Source organism: Nelusetta ayraudi, unplaced genomic scaffold (genome assembly GCF_046127955.1).
Source record: "Nelusetta ayraudi isolate G7.1 ecotype Tasmania unplaced genomic scaffold, CSIRO-AGI_Nayr_v1 ptg000057l, whole genome shotgun sequence".
Lineage (NCBI taxonomy): Eukaryota > Metazoa > Chordata > Actinopteri > Tetraodontiformes > Monacanthidae > Nelusetta > Nelusetta ayraudi.
Window position 1 is genome coordinate 2,307,211 of NW_027466107.1, and position 18,974 is coordinate 2,326,184.

General features: G+C 45.4%; 1 protein-coding gene and 1 long non-coding RNA gene across 2 annotated transcripts in view; both read right to left on the minus strand.

The window, feature by feature from the left end:
* LOC142896876 (uncharacterized) overlaps positions 1-18,974 on the minus strand; it is a 267,438-nt gene that overhangs the window by 127,352 nt on the left and 121,112 nt on the right. The window lies entirely within an intron of this gene.
* On the minus strand, positions 7,085-12,180 carry uncx (UNC homeobox). Its single transcript, XM_076038748.1, has 3 exons — positions 11,426-12,180; positions 10,726-10,901; positions 7,085-9,915 (listed from the first exon to the last, which is right to left on the minus strand). Exons 1-3 carry the CDS (start codon positions 11,949-11,951, stop codon positions 8,818-8,820), a joined length of 1,800 nt encoding a protein of 599 aa, XP_075894863.1. The 5' UTR covers positions 11,952-12,180; the 3' UTR covers positions 7,085-8,817.

An 18,974-nucleotide genomic window follows, 5' to 3' on the forward strand; every position in this document is an offset into this window, starting at 1 on the left:
TATAGAGGTCACACACTCTGCAGTGGAGGGGATTTTTTTTTTTTCCATCATTATGCGAAATAGTTTTAATATTGATAATCTCCGTATTAACAATGGCAATAACAATTAGTCCAATAAGTTGTGATATCTGATTATTGGCCGCACCATATTGTGCAAAAAATTCACTTTACCAAGTGGCATTTGCAGCCAGACTTTACCGCTGTGACGCTGCTTTAATGAGGGCCGCTGCCTCGGCTCCTGGTTCACACTCTGCTTCAGGAAACACTGGACATGTTGCTCACGGTGCAAAATGGTCAGAGCTGCAACAGTTGTGGGGGGAAAAAATGGTCTTGTGTCTGAATTTTCGAACGAGAAAGGTCGCTCATTGTGCAGAGTTCACCTGCCAGGCGCAGTCGGTTCTACCAGAAACCCCTTGGCGAATTCTTCAGAAAGAGGAAAATGTCGTCGTCTAACCCGTCATCTCTTGCTTGTCCTTTACTCTTTTAAATAAGCTTCCTTTCACTCATAGCTCGTGAAATCAGCCACTTGTGATGTCACAAAGAGCGCCAGTAACTGCATAGTGACCACACCCTCCTCCCCCAAATGTTGGTCCCACCTTGTTATTGTCTATAAAACCTGCGCATGGTCAACTTTTAGCGGGAAGCTAAAATCCACTAACAACAGAATAAATAGAAAACTCAAACTCGGCGTAACAAGGAGTTTAGACAAACATGTCTGTTTGCCCTTTTTTATAGTGTGACTCTTTAGCGACTAAACACAGATGCCGTTGTTTGGCCCGTGTGCACCTGAAATTTACAACCACCGCCCCCTCCATAAGCACTGCGCCTTAAAAGGAGAGCGCCGGTAAAATTCCATGAATTCAATTCCAATCCTTACTCAGATCTTATTACACCCATTCATGTGGAGCGACTGGAACAAACAAGATGGCATTAGTCCCAACAGTGTAAGCAGATGGCCCACGGGGCATGTTTGCCAGATTTAAGACTATAAAGGAGTGACGGGCACACACACACACACACACACCAACATTCCAGACACAAAAAAATTTGGACAGTGTTGCTGTAACATCTGAGCAGAACTATTTAACTCATCCCATCTCGGGAAGTTTTCACACTTCACACTTCATTAACCTCCGGGGCACAGATTCCTGGGAAGTCGAGGAAAAGAGAATACTGCTTTTTTTTTTCTGATTTTCTTTTTTCTTTTTTTCTTTTTCTCTTTCCATTCAAATCACCGCCGAGCAGCAGGGCGCCCTGGTGGCAACATTTACATGCCGGCGGCACTCCATGGAAATGGTGGACACCCTGGTTAAGGTGCATTTCTGTAAATGGCGCTGGTGTGCGACGCCGCCGTCTCCCAACTGTAAACACCCGTGTAACGTGCGTGTAAGCGTAATATGAAGCAGGTGGCAGAGACAAAGCCTGCCAAAACACGACATTAATACGTCTGAGGAATCACAGCAACATCTGCTAGCTGACAAAACGAGTTTTTGTTTTGTGTTTATTACCAGTGCACGTGGTGCAACTGTTTGTGGTTTTGTTTTGTTTTGTTTACTCCCATACAACACAAGAAACTTCTACATTACATCTTTTTCTAATTTTGCATTGCATTGGCTGTGTTTAGTCTCAATGGATCATATTTTAGAGTTGATTAAAATGGGGTAATATTATATTTGAACTGAAATCTTTTTGGGTTTGATGCCTCAAATGAAACAATATTTTCTGACTTTACTTGGACATTTCACGATCCAGTGCTGCGGTTGAAACTTTCAATCCCTCAGTCGTTGCAACCAAAGTCACTGAAGACGTATAATGAAAAAAACAAACTTTTAACAACTGTTGTGAAGCTTTATTTTGTTTATCAAGCTCGTTTGACTGCAAAGAACGGCATCAAGTCTGCTGTGCACGCACAGTAGATTTGTTTTTCTGCACGACAACGGCGATGGGTCCAACTCTGAGCGTGCTGAGCCGAAGAATCGGTACAGTTTCGAAAGAGGCCGAGTTCCCCTCTGCAGGACAGCGGGTAAAGATTTCACAATCAATCCGGGTTCGTCTGCCAGCTGCTGCTGAAACTTCCAGGGAGTCGATATGATTCTTTTCTGAAAAAAACAAACTGTGCTGAGCTTACTTCAAAAAAAAAAAAAAATCCTGCCCTCGTGGGATTCTGTTGTGTGGATGACGCTCTGCAGACCTTTGGAAGCAGTTATTGACCTCGAGACATGCGCGTATCTCTTGAAGCTTTCAGGAAACACCTGCACACATTCTCCAGGGTTTGAGTTCTGACGGCGAGTCACATTGATTCGGCAAGAAAGACTCGTAGAAATCATGGGATTATTGAGCTCTGAAATGCTGTACAGTGACCCCAAGCAGAGAGGTTTCCTGTCTGTAATAATGTGGCACCTTGGCTGGTCTCGTTACTTCCTGTGGAGGGCAGTGCAGCTTCCACCAGGAGGACCAGGTTGTTGGTCTTGTTTTTTTGTAACTTACCAAACACCTGTAAGGCCCAACAAAGCATCGGCTCAGCAAAAGAAGCTAAACTACGTGTTTTTGCAGCAGGTGGCTGCAAACAGAGGGCTAAATATACTGTTTTCTAGACATCTGTCGTGTTTTTCTCAAACAACTAACCATGCGTGGCTGCTCAACTAAGGTGAAGCGTGAATGAGTCTGATCCAATATGGGCCTTTCTAGTTTTAGTCAGCGGAAGCTTTGTGTACAATCGCAATAGTGAGGTGCGTTTTCTTTTGCTGGTGGCTGTAAACAGAGGGCTAAAGATGCAACTTTCATCGCTGATCAAGTGAGACTGCTGAGGATGAAGAGTGCAGATCTTCAAAGGGGTTTAATACGAGGCCTTTAACACAAAGTTGCTTAAACGCTGCTCAAGTGTGATTTATCAAAGTGTTGGTGTCAGACGGTGTAAAACTTTACGGCCGATGCCTGCGGAACGCATTACAGAGAACATCGCCGCTCAGAGGAATGCCTTTCAATGGCTCGTGTGTGTGTGTGTGTGTTTTTTCTTACATCTGTGCTTGCTGTATATGAACCTCGCTACTGAGCAGAGATGACGCGGCCTCATCTCCAGGTGGCGAGCCGAACAGGAAGCCACGACAGCACTGGAACCGGCGCTGTCACCCAGCCACTCGCAATAATTGATTACAGTGAAGAACTTTTTTTTATTGACTCTTCCAGTGGAGTAGATCATCTGCGTAGGCCGAGAAGGAGGAGGAGGGCACCCCCCCCCCCCCCCCCCCCGCCCCTTCCCCCATTCACTTTTTGTTCAAATATCACTTCATATCACATCAAACACTCTGCACGATAACTTCACTGTGGCTTTTTTGGGAAGCGGCGAGCTCGTCAGGTTTAAGTGCCGGGGCCAATGAGGCGTCAGGAAAGCAGTTATTCACTTACGTCCCGGCACGTCCACCCGTAGCCATGTAAGAAGACCCTCCTTATCCTCACCCAGACATTTTGAACACGTTATCTGCTTTCTCTCTCTCCCCCCCACTCACCCTCCTCCTCCTCCTCCTCCCCACCCCTCCTCTCTTTGTCCAGTCAATTGTTAGCCTCTGTAATCCAAAAAGCACAATACAGGTCACTTTAGATAATGAGGCCAGACAGATAGAAACAGGTGTAACCGCTCTGAAAAGACTCACTCTCACCTCTCACATCGGCGCGCCAAGGATGCAAGTGCTCTTATTGTGAAGTGGAGTCTAATATCTAATCCTTCCCTTCAGCCATTCCGAGACAATATGAAGCCGGCGTAATGCAGAAATGTGCAATATTTAATGAGGGGGGGGCATTTTTCAACAGGAAAGGGGTGGAGGTTGGGGTGGGGGGTGTTAATGAAAGAATATTATTGGGCCTCTGCACTGTGCACCTGCATAGCAAGGTTATTAATCTGTGGCTGATTCATGTGTATGCATGTGGAATTGTTTTTTGTGCTGCTTTTGCCCCAAACTTTAACCTGAAGGTCAAGTGACTTTATGTGTGTTTGCAAAATGCCTAATTTTGCCCTTTCAGAAGAACACAAGTGCCTTGAAATATTTTCTCCATTGATGTTTTTTTATGAGCCTTAGTATAGTCATAGTGTGTGTCAGTGTAGCGTTCTTTGTCTCGAATGTGACACAGTCCCAGTGTGGATGTGTAACTGCTTTGGAATTTTGCTTTATTTTTGTCGATAACATGTTGTCTCACTGTGGCATTTTTAAAAAAAAATAAAATAAAAATAACTCAGTGCTGTCCAATATTAATAGACTTTGTTTGAAGCAGCATATTTTTCATTATCAGTCACATTTCCAATTTTGTATTTATCCATCAGCTTGTGACTTTAATCATTGTAAATCTGGCTCTTGTAAAATCATATATGTTGACATAAAAAATCAGCTTGTCTCACACAGACATTTGTTTTTTAGGATTTTCATGGGTCAGGCATACATGAATATGAAAACATTTTTTTTTTGCATTATGGCAGGGGATTTATTACGTAAACCATATTTTTTGCAAAACTCACAATAAATGTATTTATTTTTTCTTCATCACTTTGAAAATGGACTATAACTTAAGTGACTTTTTAAAAAAAATAATTCTGATTTTCAAACAGCCTCCTGACACTTTTTATTGTCTTTATTTCATCCTGTGCGTTTCTGCGGAAGAACGCAGAAAGATGAAATGTCTCCAGCAAATTTCGATTAGTCGGATTTTTTAATCTGGCATAATTAAAAACATTTTTTTTTTTTTTTTTTAAGGATCTTCTCGCAAAATCAATGCACGAGGGTAATATCCCTCCGCATCCCAGGTATGGACAGGAAAGATAAGCGCGATCAAATCCAGCGGCGCATTAATGAGTATGTAGATGTAAAATAATCCTAAAAGGCATGGCAGAGTTGCTGCGGGAGAAGCCAAATGTCAAGTGGCGTTTTATTTCTTGGAGGATCCCTGTTGAAGTGACACGGCTCCTTCTCATCCCAGATCTCAGCGACACAAAGCGCGCACGGAGGGGGAGACGCACGGATTTGGGACGAGAAGGCGCCACGTCCATTTCTCGTGATTCCTGCAGCATGAACACTCTTCCCTGTCAGCTGTCGCACAGACTGTTGTGTCAAGTAACGGGCAAAATGTAATATCAAAAATAGGAACCTTGGGGACTTACAAATGTTTGAATTTTTCCACATTTGACGCAGTTCCTGCAAAAGTAAAATCACTTTGTTTACGGCGTTTACTGCGTGAAAAAGAAACTAACAAAAACACCCCCAATGCATCAGTTACTGTGTCATCTGCCCGAGTTTAAGTGGATGTAAACGCTGCGCGATGGAAGCATTTGGTTAATCATCTGGCTGCAAATAGAAGTGACAAGCTTATTTTCCGATTCCGGCTGCAGCCTTCCCAGCAAAATGAGAGCCTTCATATCACGGCCGTAATTAATTGTGCAAATTTGTTTCTATTAAATAAAACTCACGCACGCTGAGAAAACTCTATTAGCCGTAATTAAGCTTGATATCCTAATTTGGGGAGTGTGTGTGTGTCTGAAAACAAGGCGTTTTTTGGTAGATTTCCCCCCTTTTCCCCCCCTCCTCCTCCTCCACCTCCTCCTCTGTCTTCCTCCGATAGTGAGAAGCCCCAGCAGCTCCCTGCCTTTGGGCTGCCTTTTGCCTCCTTTGAGAGTTGGAAATGAGAAATGGAAATGGAAAATACCAGGAGGTGCTAAATTAGCTGCCTGATCTGCACTTATTGCCGCATACAGCCCCCCCTCCCTCCCTATTACTTTGCCAATCTGCGCCTCTCTTTTAGCATTCCAGGCATGGCGAAAGCTCCGAGATAGCAGATTTATCAAATGGGAAAATGAATGCATGATGATCAGTTAAATTGAAAATCAGCGTCTGCATGACAGCCCGACCTGACACCTCCGTAATTAGAAAGAAAAATGATGGCGTCCGATGCATAATAGAGCAAAAACAATTTGCACTCGCCCATAATGATCCGCCGTTCAAATTGAAAATTTCTGCGGGTATAAATTGAATTCATAAAGTATGATTCATGGGCGACACATCTCCTGCAGGCTGCCCGGCCATATCGATTGATAGTTTGTCTTGAATCATGCAGCGTGCAGCTCTCAGGCAAGAAAAGCTTAACTACTTAAGCAAATCGCTAATTTCACCTTAAGGCCACCAATGTGCAGCCAGCGATACTCCTATTCAGCGCGCTCATGAATTATGGATGAACTGGGCACACGTCCCAAATAGCCTAGCACGGAAGGAGAGAAAAAAATACACACCGAAGAATCTCAGGTTGTTTCATAATTGGTCCTGGTTATCACCCTCCCGCCCCTTCCCTCCTCCTCCTTCAAAAAACAGAAAGAAGAGAAGAGAAAGAAGACCTAAACCACACGTATTTTTTTGAAGTGACAGTGAATGCATCCATTTAGGTTTGGAATTATTCCTAAAAAGCCAGCTATAAAACATTTTTAAATGCAATTCTCCCCAAAGTCCTATTTTAATATTAAAAAATACAACAACAAAAAAAACCTGCCCACTTCCTGCTGGCTGCACCATTGATTTTTTTTTTTTTTTTTTTTTTTAACTAAAGGTGCACCCCCCCCCCCCCCCAAAAAAAATAAAAACACACACACGAGACGCTACAACAATTAAAGGCCCAGTGTGAGATATTTAGTCGCATCCAATTATCGGTTGTGTTAATCCACGTTTTCTGTCTTGCAGCAGCTGTGATGTCAGGGTCAAAACGCTGCTCAGCTACATGGAGGCTCGGTATGGCTGCCAGCTCTTTATGGTAGAAAGAAATAAAGTAATAATAATGATTCGTTAGTTTTGAGTGACTTAATCTGACTTGAATACACACGTGTGCTTTTATTACATTCCAGGCCAATTGCCCCGTTTGGATTTTATTATATTGGGGGTTTTTTTTACAAACTAAACAAAAAAATAATAATATATAAAATGCGCAAAGATAGGTCACGCCGCTAAACCATAACCACACGCCTAATCTTCATTTTCCCCGTGTGTGTGTGTGTGTGTGTGTGTGTGTGTGTGTGTGTGTGTGTGTGTGTGTGTGTGTGTGTGTGTGTGTGTGTGTGTGATATCTGGCTTGTCTCTAGTGTGTGTGCCATGTTGGCTGCGCCTGCGTGCCCCTTCCCCACCAACACCAACCTCATAAGACATTGCTTCCTAGAGCAAACAGCTGCACGGGGGGCTGAAATTTATGTAAATATTTTGAAAGGGACACTGGCTCAGAAATTCATTTGCACCGGCTCACAAGTAAAGCTCAGCCCCTTCTGATTATTTCCAATTTATTTGCAAATCAAGACCCAAAGAGAAGACTATAAAAAAAGGGGGGGGGATGGGGTGGCGGCTTCTGCTGTAGCTGGTGTAGCTGCACCAGAGTTGGAAATTATTTTTTTTTTCCCCCTCTGATTATTTTTGATGCATTTTGTCATGCTATTTACACGCAAAAGCCCCTGCACGATCTCCCTTGACGTGATATTGTGGTCAACGCAGCTAATATCGCGGAGGGGAAAGCAAGCAAGGCGGGCGGTTGTGTGTGTGGGGGGGGAGCAGATGTCCCAGATCCCGCGTGCGTTCCCCGGGGAGCAGCAACCCTATTAGAACAAATGTGTTGTGCTATTGTAAATAGGCACGTTCGCCTCGGCGCTCCCCCCGTCCTATTACAGCCGACGCATGATCAATAGGCTGATAACGCAGCGACATCAATGTAAAGCGACAGAACAATGAGGGATATCATCGAACATCTATCTTAATATAGCCCCGCTACAAGGGGGCCCCTGACAAAGTGGAGAGAGGAGGCGGTGGTGGTGGTGGAGGAGGAGGAGGAGGAGGAGGAGGAGGAGGAAGAGGAGAAAGCTCATGAAAATGCCTCCCCACGAATCCCCATCTCCCATCCAATATGCACAAACACACACACACACTCCCAGCTGCCGGGGCTATTATTTTCCTATTTCAATTTGACACCCAGGCCTTTTCATGCTAATTCTATTATTCTTGGAAGTTTATGTGATTTCATATCACTGGAAATCGGTAATGTATTATAACCCCCTTTGAGCTAAAATAAACTGAATCCCCCCGCAGTAGCCACCGGGAAAATAATTACTTTCATATCAAAACTCTGCAGGAGCCGAGCGGGTCCTTTTCGCCTCGGGCTCGTAACCTCATTTCAGTGGGGGCTTATAGATGAATAAATTTGTTAAGGCAATATACAAAGTACAACACGAGATTTTCTTAAGAACGCCCCTCTCTCTTTCCTGCCGCACGGTCCAGCAACCGGATGTGCCGCTATTTAAGCTCTCACACGAGTTTGTTTTTTTTCAGGTGCTTGTATACAATAGATTTATTTAAGAAAAGAAAAAAAAACTTACATATATAAATAGTATAATACCTTTTTACAGCTCTTGAGGATTTTTGTTGGTCTTGTGTGTTGTTGTTGTTTTTTTTTCTGACAGGTTAGCACACATTAAAGGATATCTAGTGACTCCTGACCCACATCACACACTCACTCACTCACACACACACACGCACACACACGCGCGCTCGCACACACACGCGCACACAAGCAGAGAGAGAGAGAGAGAGAAATGAAGAAGAACATCATTGTCAAAGTAGGGTTGGTAGGAGATGCACACATGTAGTTTAGAAGCTTTGGCCTAATGGGAAAAAATGTCTTTGAGAAGCTGCGTCAATGTGCTTTTTGCCTTTTGTCTTCTCTGTTTCTCTCCGTCTTCACCTCTCCCACTGATTCTTTTTTCTTTTCTTTTCTTTTCTGTTTTTTTTGTTTGTTTGTTTTGTTTTGTTTTTTCTTATTCCATGTCGACATCTTCCTTAGCGTCTGTCTTTGTGTCCGCTGCCGGACTGTCGCACTCTCGGCTCACAGGCTGCTGCTGCTGCTGCTGCTGCTGCTGCTGCTGCTCCATGCCGTCCAATTGTTCCCTCCTGTCCGAGTCGCTGCAAATCACAGAGATCTGAGTACTTTTGCCCGTGCACACGAACGCCGACCTGGACGGGCTGCCATGCGGTGAGCGCGCCTGCTGCTGCTGCTGCTGCTGCTGCTGCTGCTGCTGCTGCTGCTCCTCATCGGGTGCTGCCTCCGCCGAGTCCTGCAGCGAGCCGCCGCCGCTGCTGCTGCTGCTGCTGTTTCTGCGCCCCACCGACTGGTGCCTCTCTCCAGGCGCGTCGCTGTCACAACTGGCTGCTGCTGCTGCTGCTGCTGAAGATGATGATGATGATGTTGGTGGCGATGATGGTGATGCTGTGGTCTTCAGAGCAGTTTGCGGGACGATGAATCCGAGCGGCTGCGTGATGGGATAGAGCAGGAAGTGCCCCTTCCCTATTAAAGGCCGCGAGGAGGGTAAGGCCGCGGGGTTGCGCCTCGGTCTGGAGTCCGACAGGAGGCTCTCCACGCTGAAAGGGTTGAGTTTCGGCACGCCGGAGGCTCTGCCACTGTTGGTGTTGGCGCACAGGCCCGCCCGGTGGCCCGGTGAGTCCAGTTCGGATGATCCAGCATCCTGGTCCAAGTGTCTTTGGTTGTGGTTCTGGCTCTGCAGAGGGTGAGGTGTCTGCTCGCAGCTCGCCTGCGTTTGGTGTCCCCCGACAGAGTCATAAGGCGGCCCCGTGAGGTTGTCGCCACTGTCTGTGGCGTGCGACACCCCGCTGTCGCTGTCCGAGCCCGGGGTGTGAAATAAATCCCCAGCCAGCAGCTTGTTCTGCGACTTGAGCAGCCGCCGCTCCTGCTTGCGCTTCTTCTTATCCATCCTCTCCAGCTCCCTCCGGGCGATCTCCTCCGGGTCCATGGGCTCCCCGCTGCAGGTGGTCGGGTGGGCGTTGTGAGCAGGTCGACCCGGCCCTTTCTTCGTGTTCTCCTTTTTCCTCCACTTGGCTCTGCGGTTCTGGAACCATACCTTGGCGGAGGGAGAGGGAGAGACTGTGAGGAACATGTGTAGGTAGCGCGGCCCCTCTGTGACCGCAGGGTGTGCAGGAACCACTGCCAACACGCTGATTTCATGGGTGAAATATTGTGGTTGGTTCTTGTAATTACAGATTATGAGGAATTAGGTGTTTAGAATTGCAAAAGCCACTTTTAAAGTTTGGATAGATTTTAGAAAGTTAAACTTGTACATAAACCTATATTTCCTTTAAGATAGAAAATTTCCGGTCTCACAATTATCATGTAAATCCAACTATTAAATCTTAAAATTGAGTTTTAATCACCAGTCATTGTCAAAATTATTCAGGCAAAAATAAAGCAAAAATAATTCAAATTCATGCTTTCACTAAATTAATATTGGGGACAGAACGAAATGGGTTTTTTATCCACAAAAATGAACAATAAAAAAATATATAACAAACTCACATAACAATAAATGACAAAAATTATTCTGTCAAAACAAAATAAAGAACACATCAATTCACATCAAGGACTTGACTATTTTATCAGAATAATGGCATCGGCCAAATTAAAATTGATTTATTTAAATAACCCTTGCAATCAATAAAAGGTCAGACAGCAAAGATTGGTGAGGCAGGTAATTACCATATTATTATTTTTTTTGGGGGGGTGGTGTAATTGTAATTTTGATATTTACTATATTAATCATATTATTATTTTTTCTTAATCAATGAAATTAATGAATTAATAAATGGGCAGCAAAGCTTTTGATCACAACATACAAACACGATGCATCGTTGAGGAGCAGAACAGATATATTTACCTGAACTCTGGACTCTATCAGGTCCAGCCGGAGAGCCAGTGCCTCCCTCATGAAGACGTCGGGATAGTGGCTCTCGTTAAACGCCTTCTCTAGTTCCTCCAGCTGCCAGCCGGTGAAATTTGTGCGGGTTCTCCGTCTCTTGCAGCCGGGGCTATCTTTGTCTGGGTCCCCCGAGTCTGCACGGCAGCACAATGGAAAAATACGTGTAAACAGCGAGCGCGTGATTAGGACGAGCGAGAACTCGACATCATTGTTAGCGGGAGGAATTCCTGAAAAGTGCACATCTTATTTGGCAAATTCCGCGAGGAAATTACGCACAGGGATCTAAATCCGTCGCACCCCGTGTTTTCTTCTGAATTGAGACGTTGGAGGAGGGGAAGGAGGGAGGGAGAGAAAATTCCTCGCATGTTAACACGAGCAATTTCCTTGCTGTGCTGTTTACTGACTGACAGGAACATTGTTTTGCCTCGGCTGCACCTTTATCTCGCAGTGATGGGGATTTTAAAAAAGCGAAGAGCCGCCTTGCTGTCTTAACTTGCACATCCCGCCTTTGTTTTCACCTGTTTCTCTTGTATTTCCCTCCCTCCCTCCCTCCATCCTTCCCTTCCAGCATTGTGTCGGTTAATTTCTTATTTGCATTTTTTTTTTTTGGTTTGTTTGTTTGTATCAGCATGGCTGGTCGATGTTCGCCGCGGCTCACCTGACAGCTTGTAGTGCTGGTTGTCTCCGTTCATCCCGCAGCCCGAGGACAGCAGAGGGTTGGAACTACCCACCGACGCCGTGCACGAACCATTGAGTAATCCGTCTATCGAGAAGGGGACGGCGGACGCGGACTGGAGTTGGTGGCCGGTCAGCTCGTAGACGTGGTGGTGGCTCAGGTGGTACGGGAAGCCCACCATCCCGCCGAGGGAGCCTCCGAACTGGGCGTGCGGCGGATCCAGTATCCTGCTGTCCATCATCCCGCTGGGCGAGCGAGAGGAAACGACGTGTGGAGGCCGCGGCGACGGGGAAGCTTTCAGAAAGCGCGCAGCGAGTGCGGCCGGCGAGCGGGGGACATGATGTGGGGAAGGGGAGGGGATGAGCGCTACTTTATCCACATGAACCTCCCCAATAATTAGCCCGGGCTGTGGGAATAGCGGACCCAATGAGAGGCGGTAATGGCCGCTGACGTCAGAGACGCGCTCTTGCAAACGCTCCCCGTATCGATTGCTAATTAAAGCTGACATCCACCTCAATAAACAATATCAGAGCTGTCACAACAAGACAGGGGGGGCTTTGATAAGAACTACATCGCCGCCACACGGGGGACCCGCCGCGGGAGGAAGGGCTCGCCTCATGCCGGGAATGAGCGGCTGCAGGCGGATTGGTTGGGCCGGGAGCTCCCGGACTTTCTCTTTTTTTTTCTGCCCCGTTTTCAGCGCGGAGGAGCAGAATGTTGGAGCGGCTTCTAGACAAAGAGTGGCGATATTTTAGCCCAGACGTCGCAGTTTGTCTTCAGTATCATTTCCAGTATCCATTTTTTTTTAAATATTTAGTATTATTGATTTTATTCTATTGTTCAAGCATAGAATAACAAGGCAGGTATAGCATTTTTTTAATTCTTATTATTGTGAGTTTAATTTATTTTATTGTCAACAATTACTGACCTTCTCGTGCGAGACTGCGCTTGAGTTGCCGTGATGCTGCAAACAAATGGCACATTTCCAATCACGGCAGGGTCACACGGAGAAGAAAATAACCCAAATAATTCGCTCTATTTATTAATAATTGTAGAATTTAAATGAAAGGCTGCACGGTCAACCTTGAAGTCGAGCATGTGGTCAAGAGTTCACGTCTCTGCGGACGGAATACACGATAAATAATAATAATTGCAATAATAATAATAATAAACAACACTTGGACGATCATACAAAAATCAAAAGAAACCAAAACGCCCCCCTCTTTCCATTTCATCTCCACTCCACTCCACCCAGTGCGCGTGACGTGACCCCTCCCAAAAAAAATTCTGTCCTCCTCTCATTAAGGCTTTTTTTTTTCTTTTTCTTTTTTTTTTTTCAAATAATTAATTCCACTTTATTTATCCCGAGTCTGGCGCTGTCACAATGTTAATCAGAGTTGAAATTTCGCAGCCCACTCACTCCCTGACCCTTGGCACCCGGATTGGCATGTTGTAATAACCTGAATCTCTCAACAGAAGCCGCGATAATTGTTACCCTATTAGCATGCAAATTGTTTAATTAATATTATTATGAGGAAGTATATAATCCGCTCGTCACTTGACCCCCCTACACACACACACACACGCGCGCACACACTCCCAAATAACAACCCTGCGCATTTCTGCGTGTGAGCCTTCCATTTTAATGAACTGCTCAGAGAAGATCTGCCTATTTATCCATCTGCCTTTTATTGCGGCTGCACGGGGCGCGTCTTTGAACCCCCTCCCCACATCCTCCCCCCTCTCACCCTCCTCCTTTTGTATTTTAACTTTAATTTTTACGCACTCGGACACGATCTTATGAATAATTCCTCCCCGCTCATTTCCTCCTCCTTCCTTTCCCTCCCTTCTGTGTCACTCTTTTTTTCTCTCTCTCTCTCGGAACATCTAAAATTCAGTGATTGCTTTTGGTCATTTCCAGACACAGGCAAGTCTCTCACCCACCCCCGCACCCCCACCTCACCCCTGCACCCATCTCACCCGTGCACCCCACCACTCTAACTCGGCCGCACACGGGAGCAGCTCAGTGAAAGGCAGCCCTTGACACAGTCTCCAGAGACGCTGCATTTAAATCCGTTTTTCTACAACCGGGTGACATTGTCAGATTCCGGCTTTAATTAACCCGATAATAAGGCGAACAAGGCCCCGGCGTGCAGGCGCGCCGCTGCCCTGCCTTGTTACCTTTTGTTTAACCGGCTCTTTTGGCGGCTGTTCACACGGACAGAAAATAGAAATAATAAAAACGTGTTGGGTTTTTTTGTTGTTTTTTTTTCAACACGCCCCCACGTTTCTCCCTGACACCCCTGAATGGTTTTGTCACCGGTGGACAGTTTATGCTTTGTTAATTTGAATCGACGCGAGCAAAGGGCCTATAGGATAATTGATTAAGTTTCAAGGAGCTAACCTACTGCTGAGATACACCGACACTTTTCTTTGCAAATACTGGCATGTGGAGGCGATGTGTAATCTCTCTCTTTAGGAAAAAGAGGGGACAGGACATATTGCATAATGCTCGACAACTTTTGCCTTTTAAATTGGACTAAAATTACACATTAAAGGTGGAGATAGCAGTCTACTGTTGTTTTTTTTTTTTGTTTTTTTTTAAGTTCAATCTTTTCCTAGACCTGCTGTGTCTAACGCACCGAGGGGCCTCGCTCAGGCGCGCACGTGACGCTGTTCGAGTCAGAATGTTATTTCTTGCAACCTAAACTTGACACTGACAAGCGCTGAAACTCCCCCAAAACTCTCTGCGTCTTCCTTCAAAAGAGTTTTTTTTAATTTATTTTTTTACCCCCTTTGTAATCAAAGCACTCAAACTCGTCCCCTCACTTCGAGCCTTCACACGCACGGAAAGTTCATCAGAGGAGATCAACTTGATGCGCGGTGAAGGAGGCCTCGTCACGCCGCTTCCTTCGGCGTCTCCAGTCCGGTTGTGTCCTCATGGTTTCCGTGAAGTCACCTGACTGAAGATAAGCAGATAAGTTGAACCGTGCACGGAGGGCGGGTGGGGGGACAACCACATCAAAAGTGGAACCGCGACCCCCAAAATAAGACACCGACCCTTATCAGGGCTCCCATCCAACACTGATGCTTCCTATGGCGGCGCGGAATCAAATTCATTTTTAATTAGGCGGGCAAATTAATAGGCGGCAGTTTAGGAGTTTAATTACTCAATTAACTTCACGCGCGTTAATTTTTAACTATCTAAATTAGGTTGCACATTATTCGATTTGATGATAATTATAGAATTAAATCTAAATTAATTGTTTTGGATGATTTGGATGAACTAGATGCAGTTCCAATTAAACAGCAAAAGAGGAGGAGAGGAGGTGGAGGTGGTGGTGGTGGTGGTGGGGGGGGGGGGGGGTGTTGGTGCTGGTGATGTGGCGGGGTGGGTGGTGGGGGGGTGCGGTTGCCATTTTAAGCCCGCAAATCCTTTGATTCGATTTTAAGCAAGAAACTCTGCCTCGAAAAATTTTCCCTCTGATCCTGCAAATTCTCTCTCCTTCTAATCCCACAATTAAAAGTTTCCTCCCATCTAATTATCTGTAATTGTGCCGCTGTCAAAGTAGAATGGAGAAGTGAAAGCGATTGATTTGGACTTTTAATTCAGTTCATTTCTGATAGAAGAGAAAGTAATTCCCTTCAAATTACCTCATTCAATCCTGACACCCTAATGCCCTTCAAAATCCCCCCCCTCCTTCCACTCGCCAGCATTTATATATATATAAAAAATGAAGCTAGAATGACTAGTGCCTCCTAATAATAATAACCAAACTTCCATTAGAATAATAATTTCATTTCAATTAAAACTGACTTATCACCTTTGCTAAAACGTGCTTAATATGCCGAAAATTATCAATGCTTGACGGAGCCCAAACTGGGGAGTCTAATTGTAATCAGCAAATCAGAGGTGCTTGTCGCTTGCCTTTGCCTTTGCAGCGCGGCAGCCTCGGAAATAGAACTAATTTACTCAACTCCCCCGGGAAATCCGCTCAACAGATTAACATTTTCAAAATATAGTAATGATATAATTTGAGAAATGGTGACGCCAATTTGTGAGGAGCCTTTGTGCGGAATAATTTGCATTTTTTTTTTCCCTTCTCTCCCCTCTCCCTTCCCTCCTTCGCCACCGCCTGCATTTTGCCCCCGTTAATTACAGCTCTGCAGATGAAGGGTGTGCTGTTTGACTCAGTGCTTATTATTCAACTTCAATCTAATAATTCAACTCTACAGGAACATGTAAAAAGGAAGGAGGTGGCGGTGGTGGAGGGGATGAGGGTGGGGGGTAGGGGGGAGTGTAGCCTATCCGGATTTTAAGCCATCCTCCATATAATCCCAAATGGTTTTGGATGGGTGGAAAAATGAATAGGTGAATATATAGTCTGCCTGTCAGTGAGGCTGTCTGTTATTATGGCTCACATATAGCTGCTGTGCATGACTCAATACACGTGCACAAGGCCTGCTCTTGCAAATCTTAGGGGTGTTGGGCTTGATTTTAAGCGTGTTGGACAGCGTCGAGCGGCCCCCGAACGTCCCAGTTTCCTCGGAGGGTATTAGGATGTTAAAAAAAAAAAAAAAACTGCAATGTGCGGGTCACCTTCTACCTGAGGCAGGTTGCATTTAAGAGGGAGAAATGGGCTTTTAACAGGCCTGAACTTTGCCAACTCGCCAAGGCAACAAAAAAAGTGAGGATAAAGTTGAGGCAAGGCCGCACAAATGCAACTTTTCATTATCGCTGCCGCGCTAAGTGCTTTCTCTGCGACTCTAGTCTATTTTGGCTGCAGCCAAATTGGAAGTGATGGTAGGATACGGTCCCTCACTGCCTCCTCCCATCACCGAGATCTCGGAGAGGGAGCCGGTGACTGTACTCTGTAGCTCGGCCATCTGCCGTTGTGTGCAGAAAAATGCCAAAACAAAAGCCCAGGAGATATTTACCGAGGAGTCGCTAAACGAGACAAGTTGTTCTGACGAGCACAAACAGACAGATTGAGGCTTGTCGCGAACTTCTCAGGCTCGTGTGCTTTCCCAGCACAGCAGAAAGTTGCAGAAACAAGCTTTTGAGAGGCTTTGCAGCAGGCGATCGCAGCCCTCTTCAGGGACAGAAAAACTCTTCATAATTATGTACGTTCTTTTAATGAAGAATCAGTCACTCACAGGCCACTCAGCAAGTGGACCTTTCGTGACCTTAAAATCAGGTTGACATCGAGCCAAAATCTCAGGAGTCTGTCTGTGTGGAATCAAAGACCTGTTGTGCCCTCTAGTGGCTGTCTGTTTAAAATTGCCCCTTTAATTGAGGCTCGCATCGCAGGGCTGGGATGGTATAGTCTGTAACTAATTTGTGGTAAAAAAAAAAAAAAAATGACAGAAAGAAAAGAAAAGGAATGGTATGAAACAAGATGCGTGTCTTCTGTGTCTCTTTCTTCCAGCTAATTGGTTCACCTCGTGGCGGCAAATACAAGTCAATAAACGCCAGACTCCACTGTATTATTAGCTGTAAAATATTTGACGAGGTTTTGTACGTGACGGCTCACATTCAGCACACATTCAGCTGCTCTGCTGAGAGTTCCCTCTTGCTGCTGAAAATGCTTAACTGCCTCTTTAGCAGCACTTGTGGAAGAGGCGAGGAGCGAGTGATGTGCAGGGTGTCCAGGTGTTTCCTGCACATCACCACCTGGCTGCAGCATCACTGGGCAGGTGTTGCAGCAGCAGAGACGTTTTCATGCTCTCTCTAGCTGTGTGTGTGTGCGTGTGTGTGCGTGTGTGCGTGTGCGTGTGCGTGTGCGTGTGTGTGTGTGTGTGTGTGTGTGTGTGTGTGTGTGTGTGTGTGTGTGTGCTACCTGATGATGATGCCTACATTATGTTTAACATCCCAAGGAGGAACGTGTCTGAGATCATTTGCTTTATAATTATGATGAAATGTGCATCAACAGCAGCGTGTCAGGATTTAAATATCCAGTGATTTATCGTCGTCCATCGAGGCCCCTGATTAATTATCACGTGTCGAAGCTTGTAATTACACGGTGTTGTGCAAAGGTTTTGAATGTTGTGACGTTATGCAACAAAAAAAAGAAAGAAAAGAAACACCAAGGTTATCATTTCTATTCATTGCAGACCTTCACCATGTGACGATGATGTGTCTCCTGTCAACCCCCGCCCTGGGTTCCGAGCTAATGGTTCCCAATCGGCTCAGCGACCGCTTGGGTTAAAAGAACTCTGCTGCCATCCACTGGCGAAATCCCTGAAAGACAACAATCAGCAGGGCAGCACGATGAAGAGGTGCGTAAAGCTGTCTGTTTGCAGTAGATTTAGCCTATGCTCCACCTTAAACAGTGATTCCCCCCTCTGGATGTGAGATTCCCTCTGAGTAAACTGACATATATTTGAATAGTTGAAGTCAAGTCTTGATCTTGGAATTACATTTCTCAGTGAAACTAGGATTGCACTCAATTTCCCGATTGCTAAATATTAAGTTGAGCCCATAAAAAGACTTGTTTAGCAGAAATTAGAAAATCACATTTCCCCGCGAAGCACCCATGCCAAATTTGGGGCTTCTAGCGTCAGGAACCCGGAAACCCTAACCCTAATTTCAGCCTTAAGTGTAACCCTAACTCTAATTTCAGCCTTGGGCGTAACCCTAACTCTAGTTTCAGCCTTATCGTTAACCCTAATTCAATTCAAGTCTATGGGGTGAAATTTCAACTTTGTCCTAGAGACATGGGGCCACTTGCTATTTCATCAGGAACCCCCAAGAAGCGCACACGCCATATTTGGGGCTTCTAGCCCATGAGGAACCCCAAAACCATAACCCTAATTTCAGCTAACCCTAACCCTAACCCTAGTTTCAACCTTATCGTTAACCCTAATTCAATGCAAGTCTATGGGGTGAAATTTCAACTTTGTCCTAGAGACATGGGGCCACTTGCTTTTTCATCAGGAGCCCCCAAGAAGCGCCCACACCATATTTGGGGCATCTAGCCCATGAGGAACCCCGAAACCCTAACCCTAATTTCAGCCTTAACCCTAACCCTAACCCTAGTTTCAGCCTTATCGTTAACCCTAATTCCATACAAGTCTATGGGGGTCAAAAGTCAACTTTGTCCTAGAGACATGGGGCCACTTGCTTTTTCATCAGGAGCCCCCAAGACACACACACATCAAATGTGGGGCTTCTAGCGAGAGAGGAACCCAGAAACCCTAACCCTAATTTCAGCCTTCAGTTTTTCAGGTGGACTATTTCCAAAATCATACAGTAGAAATGGACATGTGAGGTATCATTGTAAAGCATGGGAGCGCTACTATCACAATCAGTTGACATATTTCACAGGAAATCCTTTTTGGCCTTTTTGGGGGGACTCCAAAGTAGACAACTTTGCCATTGACATTATGATATTTTCCCAACTTCAGCGTCGTGTTTTTTCTGCCGGCATATGAGTGTTTAAGTTTGTTTTTAATCGCGCACACACAGATCTTGATTACACGTACAGATGTGAATACGCACACACAGATTTCAGATAGGCGTTTGCAATAG